Source organism: Pseudochaenichthys georgianus, chromosome 16, assembly GCF_902827115.2.
Source record: "Pseudochaenichthys georgianus chromosome 16, fPseGeo1.2, whole genome shotgun sequence".
NCBI classification, from domain to species: Eukaryota; Metazoa; Chordata; class Actinopteri; order Perciformes; family Channichthyidae; genus Pseudochaenichthys; species Pseudochaenichthys georgianus.
Genome location: NC_047518.2, coordinates 30,733,531 through 30,755,001, shown reverse-complemented (window position 1 = coordinate 30,755,001; position 21,471 = coordinate 30,733,531). Strand labels below are relative to the sequence as shown.

General features: G+C 39.0%; 1 protein-coding gene across 1 annotated transcript in view; it reads right to left on the bottom strand.

The window, feature by feature from the left end:
- Positions 1-20,583, bottom strand: part of dgkb (diacylglycerol kinase, beta) — a 64,968-nt gene extending 44,385 nt beyond the window's left edge. The window contains exons 1-10 of the mRNA XM_034103498.2: positions 20,173-20,583; positions 17,725-17,858; positions 14,089-14,165; positions 13,463-13,483; positions 12,496-12,643; positions 9,064-9,201; positions 5,650-5,699; positions 2,521-2,595; positions 1,749-1,868; positions 302-419 (exon numbers count right to left, since the gene is read on the bottom strand). Of these exons, the coding sequence (XP_033959389.1) occupies positions 302-419; positions 1,749-1,868; positions 2,521-2,595; positions 5,650-5,699; positions 9,064-9,201; positions 12,496-12,643; positions 13,463-13,483; positions 14,089-14,165; positions 17,725-17,794 (817 nt within the window). The 5' untranslated portion in view covers positions 17,795-17,858; positions 20,173-20,583. The remainder of the gene's footprint in view (positions 1-301; positions 420-1,748; positions 1,869-2,520; positions 2,596-5,649; positions 5,700-9,063; positions 9,202-12,495; positions 12,644-13,462; positions 13,484-14,088; positions 14,166-17,724; positions 17,859-20,172) is intronic.
- Between the last annotated feature and the right edge of the window lie 888 nt (positions 20,584-21,471).

Genomic DNA, 21,471 nt, shown 5'->3' with positions numbered 1-21,471 from the left:
GAATGTGCCTTAATTGTCTTTTTCCCCTTTTCTGCTCATAGTGTTGGAGAAAGCACTAGAAACATATTTTAAATCATCATGTGACACTAAACCTCATTTTAATTACTTCTGTTTTCAAAGGGCCAAGTGAAAAATCAGATGGCAATTTTTAAAGTAAATTTGATCACAGTGAAACATCCATATTAAGTGCACTGCAACAGACAACACTGGACAGACAGTAAGGGCCAAGTGTAATGTATTTCTCTCTGTCCGTGCCAATCAATGTATCTGTCGAACCCTTAATGGTAAGTGAATTACTCACAAGAGCAGCAGAGTCCCTGCTTCCCCAGTCCAATTAGCATGTTGAGACACAGGTTACAGTAAGCCGGCTTGTTGAAGTGCTTCAGCCTCCACACGTGTTGCCCGTCATCTTTAACATTCTGGAGCAGAAACACAAATGATTGATTCAGTAATTAAGGGATTCAATTGATCATTTCACATTCGAGTGGAACAATCATTCCCTAGTTATTTCAATGATTTAATTGTCATTAAGATTTGATCACTAGCTGTAGTTAGCTTTCTATTTTTATTTAATCCTTTCAGTAAAGACTCAGGACAAGTTTTGCCGTCTTCCCTTTGCAGTATTATTCATTCATAAAAAATGACAATTGGTAGGGAAGACTGCTGAAGCCGGTCAAATGGTTCCATCTAGTGGAAGAAATATGAACCGCTCCCAGTTTGAGGATCACGCTGCGGCAGAGGGGATACACGAGAATAAGGAAGTTCTCAGGAAACCACTGGGTTTACTTCATCTGTTACTAAAGCATTTTTGAGTTTTACAATATGAATTAATGATGATGATGAATGTGTTTGTGTTGTCATTTACTGCGCCTGACCTCTTTTAGATTATGCTTGAAGTAGCAAGGGCATAAAGGAAAAAAAACATTTCAGATGCGTATTTTTTTTTTCTTCTAAATGATAGTAGAAAAAACGTTGAGTATAACGAGAGCTGATAGCAGCGGAGCAATATACACTTCTAGGATGCAAACAAATACTGTATCAGCTTAATTTCTCCAGGTCGTTGTTGACCCACAAACAGTGTAAGGAAACTCTTAAGTATCAGTTCTTAAATAACACCTTGAGTCAAGTCATTATAAGTTTGTATGTACAGAAATTAAAATATCAACTTACCATTTAAGGTGATTGGTCATTTGTCAGGGTTATGTCTCAACATCTTTTGCTTGGATTGCCAACAATATGGTTAACAGACTCCGGTCACTGGCAGGATGAGTTGTGATAGCTTTGGTGAACCCATGAATCAGGCCCACCATGAGGTCAAATGTTTAAAATACCAAAAGAAAACAGCTTCATTTCATATCAGCCTTTGCTGGGAAAACGCTAGACTTGAGGACCATGTTCGCCTGCTGATGTTAGCATTGAGCACAAATCACAGATGTGTCTAAATGCAACTCTTCATCATGACTGTAGACTGTTAGTTTAATAAATGAACATTTTGATATTGTTAGGTTATTGTAAAATGGATACAACAGATAAAAACTGCTGTACATGTTTTGACTTTGTAAAATGAAACTATTTGAATATACTCCAGGTTCACAATACATGAGATTTCAACTGATGAAGAAAGAGCTGTGTCAAAACTGGAAGCAAATATTTCAAGGTGATCCCATTTTAACCCAAAAGGCCCCTTCCAAGCCTTTTGTCTTGTAACATTACAAGTGAGTGGTATGCCTATCTCTCTGTGGCCTCACCGTCTCCAGGCCCAGCAGCACCAGCAGTGGGATAGTGGTCATGCCTCCTTGGATCCACTCCTCCAGTGACACCGTGCCATCGCGATCATAGTCTATCTCCGACATCATATCCTGCAGGATCTACAGTAAACACAAAGACAGAATTAATTATACTGTTTTTCATCCATATATTATAGCTCTCAGATATATACAAAACATGTCTCTGAAGTGCTTGGCTCCAAATACCAAACAGATCATTGTAACATCCCATAATCCCCTCTGTTTCAGGCCTGTTTCCAAAGTGCTGATTCTCTGTCTGTTACTTTAGATGGAAATAAGGAGCCCCTCCCCACGCCCCTCTGAGAGAGATTTGGTTAAAAAGAACACAATGGTGCTCTAGGAGGAGATTCAGGTGATAAGGGGGGGGGGGGGTGGAAAGTGAATCTTGCATAATAGGTGACCTTTAAAAAAACATAAATATTTTTCACAGTTTCACGTTGTATATTGGAGTAATCTGGTCTCAAATAACATGGCGATGAAATAAACTCTGTGGAAACTACATTTAATGAGCATATCAATACTATACCCACTTGTCCTTTTCATTTGAACGGCTCTTTAATAATGTTCAGTAACATCCTTTGTGTTAAAGTTCTGCCACATTGTTGTGAAAGAAACATGTCTAAGATTGCTGAGAAGGCGTGTGGTTACAAGCAAGAGGTTTGGCAGACAGGATATTATATTCAAATTCCCATCATTACTGATTTCTGTTAACTGGGTGAAATATGTCTCTTACTGGTTTCAGCTCAGTCACGTCCCACTCCAGGTACTCGGCTACATGCATCATCTGGGAGATAATGTGCTCCAGCTCCTGCGGCGAGACCACAGACAGTCAATTACAGGCACAAAAATACTGTATTTACCTTTCTGTATATTGCAGCCTTACACGTTGATGTCCTTGAATGTCTTTGGCGTGAATAGACTGATGAACAGTGTGTAATAGTAGGTTAGGAACGTCATTCTCCCAAACAGAAGAGTTGTTCAGAGAAAAACAAAGGCAGCGTGGGAAGAGCTCCGAGGCTGACGGTTTAATTACAATGGTTACTTTTTAAGGGGGGGGGGGGGTTTGATATTGGGATAATAAATCACCATGATGCACTTGGACCTCTTCAAGATGTTAAAAAACAAAATGGTATTATTATTATTATGTGTATTATCTTTAACATCTGGGTCACACACAATGAATATTTCTGAGCGCTCTCTGTCCTCTTTTCTCTACACTCCCGATACCAGCTTATAATGGGATACTAATAATAGAGTACATTACAAAACCTCTCCCCACCTTTCTCCCTCCTAGTTAACCCACCAATCCATTCTATGCACTTTCTATACTTGTACACAAAAGCACTGGTGCGCTTTCATTCACAACTATTCTCTTGGATATTTGTTTTTATGTCATATTCTTAAACATGTGTTGAAGTATAAAATGTAGAGAATGGTAGCAAACGGTTTGTGCGTTTGTAATAGTATTATTTACCCCTCAAGTACTAACAAGTAGTAGAAAGACAACTTAAGCCTCTAATATAGGTACTCATTATGCAAAATGTCCACATTATGAACTCTATTTACTGGACTTATTTGAAATGTAATGAATGAGCAGTATTTTAATGTTGTCATGGTTAATGGTTTATAAACAGTAGGAGTAATTGAATCAATAATAGAGTATACAATACTAATTTATAGAGAAATGTACCTTTAAAATGTTATCTTGATATAAATCCAGTAAAGTGAAAAGTACCATATTTTTCACTTATTTGTAGCTAAGCAGAAATAAAGTGGCTAAAAAAACACAAAAAATGAATTTTTTTCAATATAATAATTAGTAGAGGGATGGAACTTTGGTGGTTATTAGAGTCTTGGATGAGTCAAAGATTAGCAGCAAAATTGATTTCACTGCATTATTATTTTTACGTAGTATCAGATACTACCTCTGAACACCTTTGTGGCAAAAATGTACACGCCCCAAACAACTGCTATTAAATCATACATCAATATCTTTCTCTACTTTTCTTTTCTTGAATCACTTAAACAACTTCTAACGTACTCAAACTACCAAACATTCAATCATTGTCAGGATTTTAACCCTTTAAATGCCTGTTTAATTATTTTAATTATTTAATTTCTCTCGAAAATGCCTCATTGACTTCCGTTCAAACCACATTTTTTGATCCCACTGCCATTGCAGTATAAAACCATGCTTTTTGTAATGTCAGCATTTCATTTAGAAGAAAAGTATATATATATTTGTCTCTATTCCAACAGATTACACAATTTTCCCACTGTAGGCCGACGCATGAAATTCTTATATTTTTACCAGTTATATTATGGAGCCGTGTGACTACCAGGGGCCCGAGAGTGGTATTTTGAGGGATGTGTTTGATGTGTCTTTGAAGAGCTGCTTGATTACTCAAAAACAAAAAACAACTGTTACTGTAGTAGTCCTCTGAAAGTGGAGAGGACACTGAGGGTCCGGCCCACCATCCACCACCACGGGGGGCTTTCTTCTCACAATCTGTGAGGACACCCTGGTTTTCCCCAGCTCCTGGGAGAACGACCTCCGTTCTTCTCCGTCTCCTCACTGTGGACGGCATTTAGTGTCCTCTCCACTTTCAGAGGAAGGGTCAGAGGAACTCAAATAAATGCTGGACTCCAGAGAGCATTCAGTGTCAGACCCCCCTCGAACCTTGTGTCTTCTTCAGATGAGTCCTGCAGCTCGCTGGCAGAAGAAGGCTACAAGATTACTTCTGAAGTCTCTTCTGCACTGAAATGCTTCTTCATTTGAGTTCCTTCTCTTTGCTCCAGGTCTTTCTCCTTCTCTGCTCACTAAAGAAATAAGCCCTTGGTCAAACTGCATGTTTCTCTTTGGCAGCCAGGTGCATAAACACACCAACAGTTGTTTTTTGTTTTTGAGTAATCAAGCAGCTCTTCGAAGACACATCAAACACATCCCTCAAAATACCACTCTCGGGCCCCCTGGTAGTCACACGGCTCCATAATATAACTGGTAAAAATGTAAGAATTTCATGCATCGGCCTACAGTGGGAAAATGGTGTAATCTGTTGGAATAGAGTAGAAATATCAAATATCACTACTTTTCAAGATCAAAAAATGTGGTTTGAATGGAAGACAATGAGGCATTTTTTAGATAAATTACATAATTAAAATAATGAAACAGGCATTTAAAGGGTTAAAATCCTGACAATGATTGAATGTCTGGTAGTTTTGAGTACGTTAGAAGTTGTTTATGTGATTCAAGAAAAAAAAAAAGTAGAGAAAGATTTTGATGTATGATTTAATAGCAGTTATTATGGGCGTGTACATTTTTGCCACGAAGGGGTCGAAAGGTTGAAAATTCGAGGAGGGCACAAGGGTTAAGTAAATGATTGCCCATTATTATTATTATTATTATTATCACCAAAAGTGCTCATGTATTTTCATCATGTTGATTTGTATATTTTTATGCATCTTGTTTATCAGTTTCAAATCATTAACATTCAACAATTATAATGTTCTTAAGGAACGCAAACCCTTGAAGATAAAATGACTCTTAATTGATGATTTATCAATCAACATAATAATTATCTGCACGTTTTTAATGTATGTTGTTGGAAGTATTTTAAGAGGCAAACTAACTGTTTGTGAAGAAGTTGTGATTCCATATTTGTTATTGTTTTATCTAGAATATAATCAGCACATAGTGCTAATAATTGACAGGAGAGTGTATCCTGTCATAACTGTACTTTGTGTCTTGAGAGCTCACATTGAAATACAACTCATTAGACTTGATCATTAAATACAGGGGTAATATCAGGTTCAATTAAGCTTTTTTGAAAAATGAATCCCAGTGAAAGTTGTTCTTATTTACCGAGCTGTCCAAAGAGCCATTTCCATCAGTGTCATAGAGGCGAAACATAACTGTGGAGACAAAAAACAAAATGTCAATCTGCAGCATACGCAGCCTGTGCTCGACACCCTGAGGGTTAGTGAACAGAGCAGTTATAGGCAGGAGAAACACAGAATTCACTGCTCCATAAAACTGCTCTTTTTTCTCTCTCGGCACTTCACTGCAGGTATATACAAAACATCCTTATACTGAAACTTTAAGTGTCTCCCAATTTCCACTCAAAAGTGTCTCCATGGAAACAGACAGCTCCCACATCTCAGCTGTGATTGGCTCTACCTTTTACATCACAGTGATGCGTTAACACCCTCAAAGTCTTTATGTAACATAATTGAGACAATAACAACAACATGACCTGGCCGCAGATCATTTCCATACTAATGTCTGCTCTAAGAGGTGCTCTTACCCCCCCCCATCCTGCCTTACGTGCTCGAGGTGCAGCAGAGGGGGGGGAGGGGCTAACACCACAGGGAGTTGACGTCAGATGGAGGTTCGCCAGGCCACTAACGAGGAGCTAAGTGCCAGTTTCCTGAGTGGGTGTGACCATTTGGGGGTTTAGTAAAAATTATGAGAATTGTTACTTCTGTCCACAGTACAAAAGCAGAAAATAGTTTTCTCTGTGGCTCTCATGAAAGAAAAAACTAATTGGAATCACTTAAATCTATATATTGATCTAACTTAAATATATGTCTCTCTACATGGATACAATCATTTCTATTAAATATAAGAATAATACAATTATGATTTTTTTAAGAGACAAAAGATGCTTTCATTGAATATAGGACTTGATTCAGCCTTTTCTCCATTGCTTCAATATACTGTCACTCTTTGTTTATAAATGCAGTACCTGAAACAAGGGAAACTGCACGGGAACAAGTTACATTACATATTTTAATTTGTTTAAGTTAATAACAATGCAGACATCTGAGCTGGATTGCCAGAATCTGCTCATTTTAGATGATCCTGATAGTGATCAACATGCATTGAAACCAGAGCAGTTCTTAAACTAACCAGCAGAGGGAGCTGTCCACCTGATCAAATACCAACAGTGGGGTTCGCAGAGTTTGAGAGAGGCAGGGATACAGGCAGGAGAAGAGCTCAATAAGACATCATCCATAGTTAAATCCATGATGTGCTAACACACAGGCAGCATCAGTTTAATTATTTAATCATCCTTGAGCTTAATGAGAGCTACTCTACTCAATAATTCAGGGAATGGATGAGAATTATAGCTACGCAGAGAAAAAGGTCTGATGTCCAATTAAGTGATGTTACCTTGTGATAAATGCAATTAAGAGATGTGGGAAGATGTGTGAACAATTGAGAAGGGAGACTTAATGGGAGCTGCAATGATCGTCTCCAAAGAAAGTTATAAAGATAAGTGTAAATGGTGGTAATTAAAAATTAGGAAACCAAATTTGGTTCTAAGACAAAACAACAGGAGGAAGAAAGGCCAAGAAAGGTCCAGTTTTAATGCATGAGTTTGCTCACAACAAAATACACCAGAGACTGAAACTCTGACTTTATAACCTCAAAAATAGATGCACGACGACAGAGAACAGGTAGAAGAAGATACCTGGACAATATGTCACTGGAAAATAAATATGAATACAAAATCCCAAGGTAGATTGTTTTTAGAAAATATCAAATATCTGTTTGGTACAAAATAAGATGACTGTGTATTATCAGGGTTCCCTGCTTTCCCAGGCTTATGTTCTTATGTCATGTTGACCTCACAGACAGTAGTTGTAAGGATGAGCATTTCTCACAACTCAAGATGAGAAAGAAAATAATTCAATGTTTGAGTTAAACGCAGCTGAGGACCAAGTTACATTTAGACAATACACTTGATAAATATTATTATTTGGGGGATTTTCTGATTAATTGATGTCGTTTCAATCTTTTGTACCCGAGCCAGTCCAATGTGTGATTAAGAAGAAGGGGGGTCTGGGGGGGGTCCGAAAACCAGTCAGTATCTGGTGTGAGGGGTAGGATTAGGGTTAGGTTTAGGGTAATGTTGTGAATCGAGTGGCCTGTGTTCGTCGTCCATAACATACGCCTGCCCATACCATAACCCCCCACCACCATGGGCCACTCAATTCACAACATTACCCTAACCCTAACCCTACCCCTAATCCTACCCCTCACACCAGATACTGACTGGTTTTCGGATGCCCGGCAAAGGAGAAGTGCTCACTATCACAGATTTTTGAACCACAGAAAATGGTTATTTTGTGTATATAGAAAATGTTTTAGATCTTTGAGTTCATCTCATGAAAAATGGGAGCAAAAACAAAAGTGTTGCGTTTATATTTGTGTTCAGTGTATATACACATTTAACTTGAGTCTTTTCTTTCCATGATCTCATAGGCAAATATTGCAATTTCTACTACAATATTAATTACCAGCTTAAAATACTAGTTTTTGCAAACATAATGTATGAAGATTCAAGAAAAAACACATTTTGTTATATATAAACTACCCGACAGTATATATAAGTACTGCTGAAACGATGTGTTAATTAATTGATTGACATAAATGTATAATTGTTAACTATTTATATCTTACTACCCATAGTGAAAGGTGTCTGTTTGGCTTGCCCTTTTACACCATTGTAACACAGATTACACAGTTAAACAGATGTTTTCATTAACTGTGAAAGTTATATCATACAGCATGTAACCATAGCAACTGTAGTTCTGCTGCATTAGCAGATCAGACCAAACCAACCATGAGTTACATTGACTGAACATAAACTTTGAAAAAAGAACAAAGCCAAACTTACTTTCCTTTGATTTGTGCCTGGCCATGGTATAAGCAACTATAACACACTCAGTATGCCCAGTTCAAAAAACAGAATAGACTCCACCACATTCATTATGTAAAAGGCCTTTGGCTTTGTGTAAAATTGTGAATTGTAATTTATCACTCGATTATTTCCTCAATCCAATTAATGAGTTTTGTCCCTAAAATCAGAAAAAATATATAATTACAGCCATTTTCAAAACCCTTTGTGACACCATTGATTGCTTGTTTTTATACCAATACCACCAAATGTTCTGAATATTTTTGAATAGATGGTAGCATTTTTCTACAATGCAACAGAGCAAAGATTCATGGTTTGTCCTCTCTTGCCCTTTGTCTTTCTCACTGGACTTCAGTCTGACCTGACTGCTTTCCACCCACTGAGGTTTGACTCAACCAGTGACATTACTCCTGCCCTTATATTGTGTGGTTTTTCTATTCAGCTCCAAGTGTTTTATCTCTGCAGTTCATAAACCTGGATTTTTGTACTTGACTGTACAACACTGACTTGCTAGATTCTCAATGTATAAAGACATAGGAGCCAAAAGCCTTGTGATGTGGAGGGACACTCACACTCCAGCTTGTCCTCAGGACGCCCGCCCTCCAGCAACGAGAGGTAACACACGATGTCCTTCAGCTGCACTGTATCCAGAGGCTGTGGCAGTGTGACTGTCTTCAGAGGGGTTGAGCTGCCTTTCATCAGCTTCAGCCCTGCAGGGAGACGGATATGAAAGGTCAAAACATCCTCCACAATGCTTCTAATGTTAGCCCAACAACATCCTGGCACCACATTAGTCATACAGTGAGATTGATCAATGGTGGGTGTCCAGTTCACAAAAGGCGAACAAACAATCCAGTGTTGGTCTTTGTTTTTAAATCAGGGCTGGATTATAGAACTATACTGTACTACCGTTTTTCAACCTGATCTCATTGTGTTCAAACAGTAATGATCAATACATGATTATTAACGCTGCTATTCCTATTGATTCCCTACTCTGGTAAACTGACATAACCAGCTAATGTACATCAGCTATCTACTAAAGGTCCTAGCTTTAAACTGCATCCAGCTTCTTTATTGGCACTTACATCACTAGTTTTTCTTTGTGGTATATAAAAAACGGTGTTGTCCCATTTGCATGAGCAACACACGGTAGAAAGAGGCATTTGTGTTGTGATGGTATTTAATACCACTGACGAGAGTAATTGCTTCATCGTGTTCATAAAATATGCAACAGGCCCAAGGCTTAAATATGGAAACACAGTAAGTATAGTCATTAGCAATGGCAAACAGTTGTGCAAAATAGAAATACACACTGAAAAGAAAAAGTGAGAAATGTAAATACATGCTCATCTCGCCGTTATGAGCAACTTCTCCGGGGTACAAATGCATTTGTTCTCTTTCTCACAAACAGGTTAGCTTTGACTCTAGTCTACATGCTGATGTGCAAAATCATCAGCCCACATTGACATCATTAACACGCTTTAATATTAACTTGGAATGCCTAGCTGGGATTTAGGGTAATTATCCCTTTCTAACGACTAGATATCGGTCTCATTAACAGTTTTGCAAGAATTCCAATTAGGAAACTAGGAGTTTTTGAAAGCTTTGAAAAGTCTGATTTAGCGAGTTAGAAATGAGAACTGGTCGGTGTGTTCCAGTACCCTGTACCCAGTGAACTGTAGTGAATTGAACATATTCTAGAAATGGTTGGCAGGACTATGACAATAAGAAGGCCACTGTTATTTCTTAGCAGTTTTGAGTGCATTTGAAATAGCTCTTTCCCATAAAAGCAGGTATCAATTGAGATAACAGTGGACTGTTATGGGGGAGAGGAGCATTCAGCCTAAGGGAAAAGTTTTCCATTTACTAGTCTACTTTTCAGTACTCACTATGGTCATGTGTTTTGGGTAATGACTGAAAGGACATATTTAATACAAGCAGCTAAGGTAACATTTTCTTACAGTCAGTGTATATACTGTACAGTACACAGCTACAGCAGCCATAAAAGAAGTTATTATGCCGTTTGCTTCTAAAGTGCTTTTATTGGGAAATAAACCTCTTGTTAACGTTGTAAAAAGAAGACTCCTGTGTGCAGACTGGGCAGTTTATGGTAGACGGGACATGTTAGTTCTCCCATCTGAACTCAGATGAGGATCTGGGCTCCATGGTGTGAGGACTTCCTGTTTAAACTAGATCAATAAGGCCTAATAAACACATTCACAGCAGGATGCACTGACTCAGCTCAGCACATGCTGTGGGAGGTAGGGGCAAACAATGTGCATTAAATAAAAAATGCAAATAATACAAATCATGTTAGGTGATGTGCCGAGTCTACATTAATTTCATTTTCTGTTGATATAAAAAATGTGTGAGATTTGCATCCAATGTGCTGAATATTTACCCATCATGAATATATGCAGATATCTTGTATTACATTATGTAAGATATAGAAATAGAAGTGACACGCAGGTTTTATCTCTGAAACAAAAAACCTTTATGTATTAAAGGAATTAAAAATGTTTTATCGGATGTACCTGTTGTGTTATTAATCATTTCAGAATATGCATGCCAAGGATGATTTATTAGGTTTAATTGTCCTTCATTGATCTCTTTATAATGCTTAACTGATGCTAGTATATTCATTGCTACACTGCAGGTCAAACACTGATTTTATAAAATGTCAGCAACTTGTTTTTAGGTTTGAAATAATGCCAGAGTAGAAATCCCCTGCTACAAATGTTCAGCTGAACTGTAGCAACCTTATGTGCTAATGTACTGGTCAATCCCCAGGGAGAATCTTCTCCAATTCCATCAACTGAACGGTAAATGCTGCTTTTGATCCTGCTGCTGTAAGCTTGGGGTAAATGCACACCAAAAAGCAATACAAGGCCATTTTATTATTTCAATTACTGCATCTGTGCGTTTTGTTGGACATTAACTTACATTAATGATAACAGTTGTACACAGTACATCCTCACCTGTAGTTATCAGCATCATGGAAACACATGCTCAGCCAGTTGAGTAGCACTGGCTCTATGAAACCTGATGTACTTATATGATTCTGTTTTCTTCAAGTTTGTATTTTGTTGGTCGAACGCACTTATTGTAAGTCGCTTTGGATAAAAGCGTCAGCTAAATGCAATGTAATGTAATAATGTAATGCTTATTGTGCTTTTAAGAAACATTTCATATTTGAGATCTATTAGTACGTTTCCTTGCACCCTCTTAGTTTCATGACACAGGTGACAGTTAACTGTGTAACCCTAAGCAGACATTTGGTCATGCAACATCCATATTACCACTTGCTTTAGTTTGCTGTCTTTTATAAGGAATTTGAGAATTATTCAACAAAAAATCCTGTGCCTGTGAGATTAGATTAGTGTTCAGGCTTTACATGTGTCCTACTTCCCAAGTCATCTGCACATCATGCAAAAACACTCGTAACATCAGCACTAATTGTATGTCATGATCAATAGGCACACATTGGACAGTGTAAGAAGCTCCTTTAATAGCCTCAAACACAACCAAGAATCAAAGTGAATGCTAAGAATTGAAAAAATTACATTACAGGTCATATCAGGTCAGAATTGAGATATTGGCCGACACCATGGGATGTTTGGAGTATGCTCAAAGAGTCAATGCAGGGGAAGGCTGTCTCTATTATCAGTAACTCATTATCACAGCAGAATCAAATATAAGTGTAAATACTGTAAACAAAGGAAACCGTAGCCAAGACAATTGGCAGCCGCAACATAACAAATTGCATTGTGTGCCACTGAGCTGAACTTGGCAGGAAATCTGTAATTATCCGATGGCACAAAAAACAGATTCAAAAAAATGTTGCGGCTGTTACACAGTAAAGAAATAAATCATCACCAAAAATAATAAGGGACACATTGGTTGCACTTTAGCCACAGATGCTGCAATGATTTCATTTAAATATTAGTAAGCAAACACCAACAGCTTGAGGGTTTGTTATGGTAAACACTTCCTTTAACACTCACCAGAGACTCTGGGTTTGTCAGAAGATGAGGGACTGGGTTTGGGACCCTTGTTGCTAAATGTCATGAAGAGGTGTTGACAAAACTCTTCGGGGAGTTCGCTCTCCAAGAACGTCTGCATGAAGACCTTGAAGCCCTCAAAGTCGATATCCTAGAAAAAAAAACATGACAAAAATAGAGCATGTTGATTGTCATGGTGAGCTGAGCTGCAGTTGAAACTGTTTTACTTTTGGGGGTGACGTCTGCGATCACTTGCTAAATGTTTCAAAACTCTTGTTACAGAAGTATGCACTCAGAAAGAGTGTTGATGTGGGTGGTGAAGATTGGTTAGAGTGCTTTCAATGTTTTTGCAGTTTATGTTCTGTGGTCTTGCCTATCATTTATTTAGGTTTACAGCTTTGCCCATCCATGTGGTTGGCTGATAGTTTAAATCTGGGAGTTGTTAATGTTTTCAAACATTTCGATTCAAGAAACACATTACAGCAGTAATGTCTCCTAAAAATGATAATCCCATACTACCAAACTGCATTGTGAATTACATTTCAAAGCATATTTTTGACAGTCTCATTCTTCAGTCAAAGTCACTGGAAGTCCACTAAATGCCGGCTTACAACATGAAAACCAAATAATGTTTTTTTCAAAACCAACCAAATATTTTAGTTTTGTTTCAATAAACATTAACCACATTTTAAAACAACATAATCCAAGGACCGCACATGTCTCCCTCTAAACCAAACTAAATATTGTATTTAAGTTATATGGGAACCTAATTATGTAGGAGACAAGATTGCATTTGTTTACTGTGTATAAATGCATTTCTCTATGAATGCCGTTAACTTTATTGCTCTCTGAAAACATGTTTTTGTTCTTCACCGTCACAAAGTGTTGAGTTATCAAGCGTGACACCATACACAGTATGAGCAAACACAACAACAACAATTTAAAGTGAGAGGTGAGGGATGAGCGTTACCTGGCTGAGGATGTCGTGATTCTAAATCCGCAGCATTGTAGAAAGAAAGAAACCCAACAGGTTGATGGTTCATGCAGTTATCACAAAACTGCATGGCTTCATATCAAAATGTGCTAAATGTCCATTTTACACCTAAGCATGTGAAAACCCTAAAAAGGCATGATAAAAACAGCGTGTAGTTCTCTGGATTAACTGCCACGACATTAAGAGGTAATAACTGTCTTGCAACAATTATCAATCCATGCATAGTGGATTAAAATTGTAAGAGTAAAAAGCACCGATCACTGTGGATTGAGATTATGGTACTTTCTTTCCCAACCTTAAATATACATAATCAAACAAATATGAAATGTTAAACATTTGTATGTACAATTGTTAACAGCCATGTTCTTAAAATGAAACGTATTTATGCCAAAATAACACATGACGTCTTCAAGAAAGGCCTAAAAAAGCTTTTGATTAAACTTTTGTTTGTTTTTAGTATGCCTCATTAGCACCTTGGGATTGCTGTTAGCAATGAAAGGTGCTTTACAAATCGAATTTATTATTATTATTACAATTGTTATTTCTCAATGTTTAGGAATATGCAGATAGGCGTACATAAAGTATAAACTGTACATACGTACCTCCTCTGGATTGTATTTTGCCAACACACCATCTCCATGGAACTCCTGCAGCACATCCTTCAGCTTCTTGGTGGAGTCTGACGGAAAGCATGAGGACATGGTAGTGATTTGTGTGTTGTGTTACATTTCTGTTACAAAGTTTGGCTTCTTCTCTCATTGAGTTTGTATTTTAATAATAAAGATGTATTCACAGTACAGTCTGGTCTTTGTCATCAACACTTTGAAGAGCTGCTGAAACCTGGTCATGGTAATTAGTGTCGATGCAGCACCATAATGTCTGCGTTACACCCTCCCACTCATGAGTCAGATATGAAACAAAGTACCTTATGCTGTTGACTACTGTGTCACCTCATGTCAGCAGCACATGTTAGCTTACAGGCTAAACAAGTTCCACCTAGGACAAACAGTTTGAACAAATATTCAATCCTAATAAAAAAAGGAATGACACAATTAAAAAAAAAAAACTGCATTCAAATGCATACAAGATTAAAATAACCAAAGTAATGGTATCAAAATATACTAAAAATGCCATACTGTAGGTACTCATGCAGGATGGCTCATTACACAAGAATAACATTATTATCCACCACGAGTGAAAAATATTGCGTGCATCTGCCACGTGATTCGGACTTTCATCCTTGCTTTATGCTAGCCTATACATTTAATGAAAATCGGACCGGTAGGTGACCAAAATGGCAAATGTAATTCACCCGTTTTAAAAATACAGTTTTAGCATTCAGTAGAGTAGACAACAACATATCTTGAGCATTGAGGCATTTGCTGTGTTTAGGAGTCCCGCTGCTGAATCCATTTGCTGCACCACAGATACCAGATTATAAATGTAACAAATTAATTAAAAGTAACATTTTCATTTGCAGCTTAGGGCCTGGTTCACCCTTCACAAAGCTGTTGTTTGAATTTAGAAGTGCTTCATATTAGCTTTGTTTTCTCTCACCTGTGAACAAGCTCAATTAGCACAAGGAAACGCAGATCTTTGGCTCCTATTGTGGATAAAACAGCAGTTTTGCGCGCCGATACTGTACTCCAAAACATCCTCATCTACTATATAACGCAGCCGGAAACCCTAATGTAAAGTTGCTGTTCATTAAACAGCAAAGCGTGTCACTGATTGGTAATTAGCTGGTGCATTTGGATTTAACCTAGCAGGTAAAAAAGGAAAGTGTACTGTAGTTGCTGATTATTTTATATTCAAAATCAGTCAAAGTTGGGAAAAGTGTATCATTAATGTTACATAATGTATTTCACTCTATTAAACTGTCCATACATCTGTTGCTAAAGGTCTATTAGTCACAAAGCATTATTAGTAGCTGATTTTCTGCCCCCATTAAGATGTGCGTTTGAGCTCCTCTTAGCAGCTTTGTGGTGGCTGTAACAATGTGTTGCCTCAGGCACTAATGGCTTTGGACCTTTGATTTTTTTCAGTATGCATTTGACCAACAGTGAGTAGATATAATTGCTTCGCATTGGACTGTGGGTGTCATCATTATTGACCACCTTTATTAGCACGCTGTCGACACAGACCCATTACGAAGCAGAGTGATTACGTATCCACCGATTGCCTGTCACATTCACCAGCCACAGCTGAATTACAATGTATTTCCTTAATCAGGCTAAAGAATAAACCATTGTGTGGCACACATTAGTCAGAGGACATGACTTATTTCTCATAGGTTTCTAAAACACACTGAAGATCTTGTCTAGCTTTAGAAGTAAAAGAATGTTCCCTCTGTGAAGCAGCACTGGGCTACATAATACACACATTAGCAATTATATCAGACAAAGAGAGTCTAACTGTTGAGAGATAGATCTCAGGTATCTGATTCGGTGCACAGCTATTAAAATGTTATGAAAGTGGGCCCGGCTCACTTTAATGAGAACGAAGGGAGACATTCAGTAGGAGGCGCGATGAGAGGGGAGGCTAGCATTGTGATGCCCATTGTTGCTGCTCAGAGAATGGGATATTTTATAACCTTTAGCTGCACAGTGCACAAAGCGCTGCCCGGAGCTCGTTGAAACATGATTATCCAAATCTTTCTAGCGTGCACACACGCCTTCACGCAGGCGTGCACCCACACCGAGACTCTTTAGTTCTCCATTACTGCTGTGCTTTTTTTCATCCTGCCTTTTATTCCAACACAACTACACGCTTCTGTTAAGCCTCACGTCTCTGAAACATTTACTTGTTTAATTCTAAAAACTACTTAGCCACCACAAAGGCAAAAATTGTAAGAACATAGGAACAAAAAACAGAACCTGATTGGCTCTCGAAGACTGTGAATGTGGAACAATGTTGACAATGTATGACAAGGCATAGCACATTTAAAACGAAGAATTGTCATTACCAAGGAAAACAGTGGAACTAGAGATCTTAGGTGAAGAGCATCAATTATTAAGATTTATAGCCAGTTGGTGCAGTAGTTGAAATCTCGAAGGTATCATGTTTGACACTGAAAATAGCTGTAATATATTCCACCCTGTGTCTACACCCTGGCACAAAAAGCACTTAGGATATATAAAAGTTAAACACCAACAACACATTTCTTGTGACAGTGAGTTCCATTGTTTTTCTTACTGCAAAACAATTTACTCCGACTTGTACTTTCAAAGTCCGTCCAAAGCTATGTGTGGGTGGTGCACAACATCCCACAGTTAGGCTGCTAGGTATCGTCATATTTTCCGTCCCTGGTACCATTTCAAATGATGAAATGTGTCAACATCTTGGAGCGTAACATAAACTCCAGGCATCCAGAGCACAGTCTGCTGAGCAGGGGAGCCATTTGTTGGGTTGCGAATGAATCATTCAGAGCTAAGGCGGTACCACACAGATTACATGCTTCAGCAGCTTGAGCTACCTACATTAGCATGACGAACATGCAGTGTGAAATTACGACGACAACAGTTTATCAATAGAAGAAGGGACGTTGAGATTAAGCAGGGAATTGAGTCATAATGTAGTTTTGAAGCAGACAGAAATTCTCTTGATATTTTTTAACTGGGTGGATTGATGCTATCGTTAATGTCTCTCGAGGTAAAGGGAGGATTAGTGGAGATATAAAGGCAGAAATTGGGATCATGCCAACTTTCCAATAACCCAACCTGATGAAGTGAAAATGTGCCATTTGTTATGGAGTGCTCTCTATTTTCTCCAGGAGTAATATTTAGAGTGAAAATGAAGAAGGGAATACGTTGCACCTGTTGCCTGCCTTAACAATGGTCACTTCTCATCTTTTATTGTTACAAGTTAATTATTATATATGTTAAAAATGTTCCTAGCAATAGTAACCAACTAATGCTGCACGATAAATAGAAGGGTCTGTTATTGGTATTGCCCGTTACTGCTTCTTTTAATTTGTGATAAATGAAGTTAAAAAGTGGTCAAAGACATCCCTGAAATCAACCTTTTCTTCTCCTCTTTGTTCTGAGATCCACAAATTACAAGAAAAACACTGGTTGATGGAATGGATTACTTGGAGCTGAGCACCTGTAATGGCTTCCTGAGTATCATGACACATGCAAGCAGAACATGATCACACGTACAAAGAGACACCTAGAAAAAGACATTCTGCCCTTATCACACACAGCCAGGCACAAACAGAGAGTCCCTCTCCTACTCACACTGAGTGTAATCCTGCAGCAAGGCGAATTCAGTTGGGGTCAGTGTGACCCATTTGTCCTGGCTGCTCATCGTGTTCAGGCCTTTTCTGTCCGTCAGTCGAGCATTCCCCGGGCAGCAACGCACAGCGGGGAGTCTAACCCGGGAAAAAAACAATATCAGATCATTGCCCATTAACAGCGGCACAAATCTCTTATTACTTCATGGCTGTGAAAATGAACGGTAAATTCACCAAATAGATGCACCCAACTAATCTATATACTGTATGGCTGAATTGGAGCTTGTTTGCAATAAGCTGTGTTTTTTCTATATTGTAAAAGGTCCAAAAAACTCTAGGTATATCAATACAGACAATTATTTCGAAATGTCATTTTGCCTCAATTCCCAAACCCTGATGTGTCACTTTCCCCAGTTCCCTGCCTCCGTCTGTAGCTGTCATCTGAATGCTTGGCAAAAGAAGAGCCAAAATGGGCTTTGGTCTCTTGATCGCCATGTTTTGATAGATGTTGCAACGATTGGACATTTCAGGCATTGACTTTTATGTGAAGCAGAACAGATGACTACAGAATTCACCATAATTAAACATTTATGGAGACCATTTTTTGGATGGAAACAAATAATAACAGAAAAGGGCATATCACATAATGGGAAGTTTCTGATAACATTTGACCTAGGCACATAACATATACATAAGGTCTACGTTAGTGTTGCTTTATAACACTTGGAATATGCATAGTATAGAGGTTATTTGTGATTCAGAGGAATGAAAAGAATATGGGAGTGAGGTGGGTGACATTTCTGAAGAAAAGATCCACCCCAAAGTAAAAACCCAAATCTACCATCGGCTTAACGGATGTTTTCAGGGTGAAGCATCATGAATTGTTGGCAGCAAGTGGAAGGTAAGAGGAAGGGTCCTTGAGTGAAAATAATCACAATGGTGCTGCTTTTCAAATGACGTTCCCTCAGCTTGACTGGTTGCTATCATGACAACACGATCAACAGTTTGTCAGCTGTTACTTGTATTTTTTAACCGAGTCCAATGTGTAGTGTTTGACTAGAGGTAAATTAGAAGCTGCCAGTGTTCCTATTAAAATACCATTAAAGCCATTTAAACAAGGTTTAAATGGCGGCGGTGGTGGCAAAGTCGATAGGGACTTGGCTTGGCAATTGGAAGGTCACCAGTTCAAGTCCCGGCAAGACCAAGTGCTACCGAGGTGTCCCTGAGCAAGGCACCGTTCCCTACACTGCTCCCCGGGCGCTGTTCAAAATGGCTGCCCACTGCTCCTAACACTAGGATGGGTCAAATGCAGAGAAACAATTTCCCAACGGGGATTAATAAAGTATATCAAAATCAAAAAAAGGTTTGATTCATTATGGAGAACCAAAACAGGAATGCAGCGACTGTTTAAAACAGAATCATGCACCATACAGGAGCGTGGATCAAGTGTTAGCTGTTGTGGAGGAGGAGCTCCCATCATATGAGTACAACATCAAGGCTGTCCCTTACTGTTTGTGTAGCTGTCGTGTGTGTGTGTGTGTGTGTGTGTGTGTGTGTGTGTGTGTGTGTGTGTGTGTGTGTGTGTGTGTGTGTGTGTGTGTGTGTGTGTGTGTGTGTGTGTGTGTGTGTGTGTGATCTCCAGTGTAAAAGGTATACTGAAACCAGGAATCAACAAGTAGTCATGTTCATTCGTGAGGTGGATGGATGTGTGTGTGTGAGAAAATAAATTACATTGATGAGTTATAGATGTGTCTAATTTAGCTTGGACGTCTGTTTGCCTGTGTTTATGCAAGTGCGTGTGTTTATTAATTCATGGGCGAAGACTTTCCTGATGGTACAACATGATACCCCTTTATAAAAGGATAATTGCATGAACAAAATATATACAAAATAAGAAGGCAACATTAGTATTATATTGACACAATGTAAAAAGGATAAGCAACACTCAGTACAATTTGCAGCCACCATTGATTTTGTGTGAACACGCTGGGTGCGTAGGAATCAGCCTCCCTCATATAAACTTTGATCTGCAGCTGGAGCTGAAACTACAAAACACTCGGCATGGTCTTCAAGGTTTCACACACAAAGCCAAAGAAGGAGCTGATAGAGAATCTTTGTATTCATCTTAAATGTCTATGACTCTAGTACTCCTGCCATGCACTGCACTGTAATGATCCTCTCTCTCTATCCAATGTTGCCTAACTGCAGTGCATCCTCAAAACACTCTGCTGGCATCCATTCAACAATCAAACCCATTTCCACAAATGTCATCGGATCATTGTCCTCCAGTGATCCAGTGAGTATATTCAGTGTGGATCCATGCTCTGTTCACCACACTGACACAAGATCTAAGCTCAAACATCACTGATGCCATGCCGCTCAGATATAATAGATAGTGGCCACTGCGACATACAGCACCATGAATGAGATGTGGTATCAACATGAAGCTCACCTGCTGCAGAGCTGGGGTTGACCACCAAGAGAGGAGAAGGGAGGAGTCCTCCAGGCAGATGTTTTCAGATGAAGCTCCTCAGCCACATTACTGCCGTATCCTTCTTTCGGTCTCCTTCAACTGCAGGGCAGAAGTGGGTGTTTGTAATTAGATAGAGGGTGAGTGTCTGTGTGTGAAAGAGAGGAGACGAGGGAACAGAGGCAGCAGCCCTCTCCGCTGCATGTCAGAGTATGAGTATGTGGATGGTGTTTGTTTTTCTGGTCAGAGCAGCTCCGCTAGGGATGTATAGTGGTGAGAGAGTGAGAGCGCAAGAGAGAGCGCGAGGGGAGAGGGAAAGAGGGAGAGGGAAAGAGGGAGAGCAGAATTATCCAACACTGCTCTGCCTGCAATGATCAGTTTCCATACTCCCGCTCGCTCACGTCACATCCCTCCCTCAATCTCTCAATTCCTTCCCCCTCCCTGCCCTGAAATAAAAAAGCCCTTAGGTCCTCTGCTCTCTTGCTTCTTCTGTGTGTCTCCCTCTACTACTCCCCCCCCTCCCTCCCTCCCTCCTTCTTTAAAGCCATCTCTACTCTGGCAACAGTGGCACGCATCAAACGACAGCATTAGCATTCAACGCGACAGGCGGTAAGTGCAGCAACCTGTGGGATGCCCTAAGAGAAGGCGGGAAAAAGAGGAAGATGAAGACAAAGTGAGTAGAGGGTGGGAGTAGAGCACAGCGAGAGCAGAAAAGATAAGAAATTGGGACAAATAAGGGGAAGGGGATGAAGATGATGAAGGGGGACAGGAGATGGAACAGGACATTTTCTAACCAATTCTTTATTCCCCATCTTATTTCCTGGGGACACAAAACATGAGGTACATTAGCAATCACATCATGCATGCAGTGAGTGTGAATTCAATAATAAAATACCTATAAAAACCCTACGCTGAGAACAAAATATTAAAATGTGCAGAAATCTCTGGTTTAGATCTTTGGAAAATAGGAATCCAAAACTCTACGTTTACTATCAACGAAGCTATATTTAAGGTCGACATTAGGCTACAGTTTTGAGGGACAACGCAAATGTCGGATGATGCGTAAGTGTCCAGATTTCAAGAAAAAGGCTTAAAAAAAAAATCATTGTTTACGTCTATTGTAGTCCCCTCCGACAATATGGCCATATGTCCTCAGGGGGATGAGGAGGTGAAATGCGCATTTTTAAATGTTTGTTCGCCTCTAGGATCCACTCGGGCTTGAAATTACTCGTTTTTTTTCATTTACCAAAATCGTCATGTCTCAAAGGATAAAAAACCATA